Source organism: Myotis brandtii, unplaced genomic scaffold (assembly GCF_000412655.1).
Source record: "Myotis brandtii unplaced genomic scaffold, ASM41265v1 scaffold1298, whole genome shotgun sequence".
Lineage (NCBI taxonomy): Eukaryota > Metazoa > Chordata > Mammalia > Chiroptera > Vespertilionidae > Myotis > Myotis brandtii.
In genome coordinates, this window is record NW_005354586.1 from 79816 (window position 1) to 85815 (window position 6000).

The window sequence follows — 6000 nt, forward strand, 5'->3', positions numbered from 1 at the left end:
TCCCCTCCTCTCCCTTCCCTTTAAAAATGTAAAAACTATTTTTAGCTTACAGACCTGAAAAAAAAACAAAAAACAGGCCTGGGCCAGGCTATAGTTTACCTGATTTAAATTACATAACACATTGATTTTAATATACTCAAAAGAAGAAGAGTCTGTACCACTTTTGCTAAGTATTACTTAGCAACAATAAAATAAATCACCAATATGTAATCAGAAACACAAGACCTAGTACGAATGTTGCCCAAATGAGCCATTGGCCTTTTTTGGATATGTGCTTCTGCCAGAGCTTTATTGTCTGATGACAGAAGTAGTCTTAAGTAGAATTGGAAAGAATGGGCCATTTGAAACGTTATAACTATATAATAGTTTCCTTCCTTTCTTTGCCCTGGAATAAGACTTTATTGAAGAATAATGTTGAAGAATATAAGTAACAGTTGCTATATATCATGGAAATTAATTTTTGTCACTTAAGTCAGTGGGTAGATTGTGTGCACTCCATCTTCAGTACTACATGGTTAATTTAATGAAAGTATCATATAGTGAATGACATGTTATGAAGAGTTTTCCATCAAGTGAGTAAAATAACCTGTGAATTTATTTTCTAGATATGCTCGGTGAAGGAACGGCATGCCAGTGAAATGAGGGACTTGCCAAGCCGATACGTTGAAATAGGTATGCCTTCCGTGAGTATAAAACCTCAAAGGAGACTCCGTTTTGCTAAGGGGAAACCTAAGACCATGTTCTTCTTCAGGTCTTATCGCTTGGAACCGTGATGAAACTGGTCAAGGAGCTTTTGTTTTAAGTTTTGAAACTTCATTCCAGAGACCCTTTTGTCTAACTATATTCCTAATTTTTACACAAGGACTTTGTAGTTGGCTTTGAAGTTGAATAAGTGGGCTCTGGTTCTGTCTACTACCTGGATTTGGAACAAATTCTTACCTACCTCAGTATTCTTATCCGGAAATTGTGGAAAAGAATACCTGTCTCACATGTTGTTTGTGAGAATTCCAAGAGTTAATATGTGCACAGCTCATAGCACCGTACTGACACCTGGTCCTGTCAGTGTGTGTTTGCTGAATATTAATTTTCATCATTACCGGTCTGGTCCAAACTGCCATAATCTCTTTTCTGGATCACTGCAGCAGCCTCCTAACTGGTTTATCTCCGTCCCCTGTGAATCACTGTAATCTAGTCTCCCCAGTGCAGTCAAATTACAAATCAGATCATGTCACCACCCTTCAGTCTCCTCCTGTTGTTCTTAGGATTAAAATGAGACTCTTGGACACGACCAGAGGGACCCGTGCCAGCCCTCACCTGCCTCTCTGGCATCAGCCAGGCCTCTCCTTGGTCTCTGTGCTGCAGCTGCACTGGCCTGCTTACACCTACCGTGCTCCTTCCCCCCCCTCTGTCTAGAACGCTCCTCCTGCTTCTTTACCTCATTGACCTTGGCTCATCCTTAATCACACCTCAGGTCAAGTATTGCTTTTCTGGGAAAGCCCCCTGGGGCTCCCCAACTAGGTCACATCCCCCCATTATGGGCATGTGGAACTCTCCTCTTTTTAGCACTTGTTTCCGTTGCAGTGATCGTGTGATTATTCATTGCATATCTGTCTTTTCCACGAAACTATAGCTTCCTTCAGAGTACACACTTGGTCTGTCTTTGCTCAGTGTTTGTACCTCAGGGACCTGGCACAATGCCTGGCACAGAGGAGATGCTAAATGATATTGGGCTGAATGAATCAGTGACCCTGGGAAGTATGCCAACGGTGATATACCATTTACTTCTTCAACTTAGTTTTAAAACTTAGTGCAAAAGTTATTTAGATAGAAAGGATGAAAACTGACAGACTTTTGTCAATTAAACAGATACAGTAAACGTGATTTTTGTATTATTTAGAACTGAGAGCAATAGGAGACATATTTGTGTGGCAGGAAAAGTTTTGCTGTCTTATAAGTTAGCTGAAAATTTCATTTACCTATTGGGTGATGAATGGGGAATATAAATTTGGTGGGTCATTATAACAAAGTGAAGCTGAGATAAATCATTTGCAATGACTATATTTCTAAAAACTGAAAGACTTAAATTACATGGCTAATACGGTAATGGCATTTAAATCTGGGATATTTTTTATTTGAAGTCAGATGTTGGTGGTAGGGTTTTTAATAACTTTTTGCCTTAGAAGGATAAATGCATACAGAATAGATATATGCAGAATATAATGGTACTGAGAAAAACTGAGGAACAAGATTAGAAGACTGATAACACCAAGATAAAGATAATTATTTTATGATCTCTATCTTCTATCCTGCTGTCCTCTACCAGGAAAAAAGAAAAAGAAAACCTTTGAACATCTCAGTACTTAGTGTCCTGAGAGATACGTATTAGAATATTTTAAATACAGATGAGTTAAGAAGAAGAAGAAAAAGGGGAAGGGGAAGGGGAAGGGGAAGGAGAAGAGAAGGGGAAAGAAGAGGAAGAAGGAAGAAGAGGAAGGAGGAGGAGGAAGAGGGGGAGGGAGAGGGGAAGGGGGAGGGGGAGGAGGAGGAGACGACGACAACAAGAACTCTGGGAATTTTTGAAGATGTAAAAATTTTCAGGGAAGGATAAAAACGTAGTTGATATCTCATTAGTTGATGTTTATTGCTCACATAGTAGGTATGGGGCATTGTGCTATATGCCTTACCTGCTTTAGTTTACATCACTCTCATAGCTCCCCTTTTAAGGGCACGTAGTATGTTTCTCATGCTATAGATGAAGAAAAATGGGGCTTAGGGACATAAATAACTTGGCCAACATCTTACTACCATGGTGTTAAAATGGATAGAATCTTCTTGTTAAGGTTACTTCACCTTCCCAAGCCAGAAAAGCCTGGAGGTGATACCTACCTTTGAAGATCGTTATGAGAATTAGACATGACATACATAATGCCTGTCACACATACTTGGCAGATAATAGGTGCTCACTAAATCATGGTGGCTATTGCCACCATGCAAACTTCCACCCAGCTTTGTGATTACTAATAGCTGACCTAGTATTGGCCCTGGAGCCCTGGGATCATGTTATTAAACTGTAGTTCATCTGTACTACAACTGATGTGAAATACAATGTGCTTGAATACTAACAATAGCACATTACTGACATTTTAGTACTATGGTTAGTGGTTAAGTACCATATTTTTCCCCCTTGAGAGAAAACCTTTAGTAATATAAGCCATTTCCACAACAGGAGGCAAAGTGGTTTAGATAAGAGTCCTTAACTAGGATAAAGGAAAAGAGAAATATTAGAAGGTCTGGATTACAATTTGCTTTAGCCCTAAACAACGTGATTTACTGTTCTCTAGTAAATGAGGCAAAACCAACATTGAGATTAAAGAAGTTCTGTGACTATACATTTTTTAGACGCCAGATGTTTATAACTCTTTCTAATAAGTCAGAATCTCAAAAACACAAAAAATTATTCCTCTCTGTGGGATATTAATTTTTTTGTGGCTGTTTCAACGGGTAACATTTCTTTCTTTTTTTTCTTTTTTACAACCAAGTACTGTAAGAAAGCAAGAAAAGATTTGTAGAAGTACGTGACTATTTTACTTCTTAATTTCACATACTGTAAAATGCTAATTTGTTAAGTACTAAATCTTACAAATTGAGACTTTACAAATTGGGAATTACAATAGTTTAGGCAGAGACTACATGAAGTGCATAAATTATAAACAAAAAAAGATTCTGGTCAAGATGGCAGCGTAGGTAAATGCAGTACTCACATCCTCCCACAACCACATCAAAATTACAACTAAATCACAGAAAAACCATCATTCAGAACCGCCTGAAATCTGGCTGAATGGAAGTCCTACAACTAGAGAATTAAAGAAGAAAGCACATTGACCAAAGTGATGAAAAGCAAGGACCTACAACCAAGATTACTCTACCCAGCAAAGTTATCATTTAGAATTGAAGGTCAGATAAAGAGCTTCCCAGATTTAAAAAAAAGGCTGAAGAAGTAAACCAGTATTATTTATCACCAAACCAGTATTTTATTTACATTCTAATAAAAGTTATACCTAAAGAAATTTTATAGATAGGAAAAGTTATACCCATAGAAATTAAGATGATTTATCCAAGTACAATTTAGTAGAAGTTAAAACTCAAATTTCCTGATTCTACATTAAATATAATTTACATTATACTATACTAACTTCCCCAGGTAAGAAAAGAGGGTACAGTTTAACCTCCATATAACAGACTAATTTGGGCAAGGGGTTGCCTATTAAAGCCTAAAGTCCGTCATATAATAAGGTGTTTTTTCCGAATGTCTATGTTAAAAAATTGACAAATTAGTTACCTATTTTTACTTATGTGAACATGTTTGTCTAATTAAAATTATTTATGAAAAATTTAATTTCACAGAAAAGTTTTCTATATGTATTACCGTAATTCTAAATTTATACTGAATAGGTCTAGTAAATGCCTGAATTCACCAGTCACTGCAAATAAACAAATGCACACGGCTGGGTCATGGCTTAGCATACATTGGCTGGAATGTCTTAAAACTACAACAAAAAGTCATGCCACTTGACAACAGAACCAGTTATCTCTCTCAATATGGTGTGATCACGTGCTAATCATTAGCTAACATTGTGTACAAGTGGTGATTCTTGGATTTAAATATGTAGACCCCCTCACCATTTATTTCTTAAAGTGATTCGATAATTCTTCATTGAAAAGACTGTCTTTAAAAAGGAGAAGGGAATTTATTTCCTCTGACCTTTGTTTCACATAAACAATAGTTTTATCATCATGTATTCTATATTTATACACCCTTTCCTCCTTTTAAATCTTTAAATAAAATGACTATTAAATGTTAAAAAAAAAAAAAGAATTATAGTTTCCCAATTACAAATAGCCTTCCTTGTGACCTTTATACACCTGTAATGCCCTAACTGTGAAAAAAACTAACTCAGGCATGTTTAAGAAATTATTGCTATTAGTAGTCTATATTGGGTTTTCATGGGATTTAACTGTCATTTTTAAACTAGCTGGGCACAGTGTCACATTTGACCATTCATGCTGCTGTTATCATCAGGTTTGCTTTTTGTTTGTGATAGAAATTTTCAAGTGAGGTTTTCAGATGCCCTCTTCTCAGACTGACTGCTGTCAGGAGGGTATGTCTGTGGCCCTTTGTGTTAGATTTCTAAAATGAGTGCATCCGAAATTCAGAGTCGATGCGTCCTTTCCTTTATGTGCTGCTTTTTGCTCCTGTTAATGATGAATCTTTTATCCCTTTTGTTTGCAGTGTCCCAGTTTGAAACCGAATTCTACATCAGTGGTCTTGCCCCTCTCTGTGATCAGCTTGTTGTGCTTTCCTACGTGAAGGAGGTTTCAGAAAAAACGGTAATTTATTTCACTTCAAATACAACGGGAAGAGTGGGTTCATTTTCAGCATTATACCTAGATCAGGTTGTCCATGAAAGGGCTCTGCTGTAGTCTGAGCAGAACTTCCTGACCTATAAAATAAGGTCAGCAGAGATTGCCCTGTAGACCTAACGTATTTGCCTTTCAGAAGCTCCACTCATTGCCTGCCTTTGTTCCTTTTGCTGAGCCAAGGGGAGTCCTTTTTTTCCATCCCTCTTGGTATTTTAGTCGAAAGGAATGAAGGATTCCTCTTTCTGAAAGGCGAAGAAACTAAGCTGACACTGTGCATTACCAGAAATGACAGCAGTGACGTTGATCTGCTGCAACAACAGGGCCCCTGTGGTCAGAGGGAATTACGGAAAGGGCAGTTCATTATTTCCTGTGGTCCAGACATATTTGTTTACTTCCCAGTGGCCTAGTGATTCTGAGCAGCCTGATTCTGGCTTTGAAATAGACTGTTGCTAAGTCTCAGCTATCAGTGCAAGCGGTGGTATGAAATGTGTGGCTAAATAAGAAGCCGCAGAGAGTCTAGATTTTGTGATACATGACTTTGGAATGAAGCCCTTTGCATGGTCCCGGGGAGGGAGGGGC

At 37.8% G+C, this 6000-nt stretch overlaps 1 protein-coding gene across 1 annotated transcript in view; it reads left to right on the forward strand.

The window, feature by feature from the left end:
* The window catches only part of VPS41 (vacuolar protein sorting 41 homolog (S. cerevisiae)), a gene marked incomplete at its 5' end in the record, with an annotated part of 122226 nt that overhangs the window by 73193 nt on the left and 43033 nt on the right, over positions 1-6000 (forward strand). The window contains 2 exons of the mRNA XM_014534377.1: positions 606-672; positions 5291-5388. Of these exons, the coding sequence (XP_014389863.1) occupies positions 606-672; positions 5291-5388 (165 nt within the window). The remainder of the gene's footprint in view (positions 1-605; positions 673-5290; positions 5389-6000) is intronic.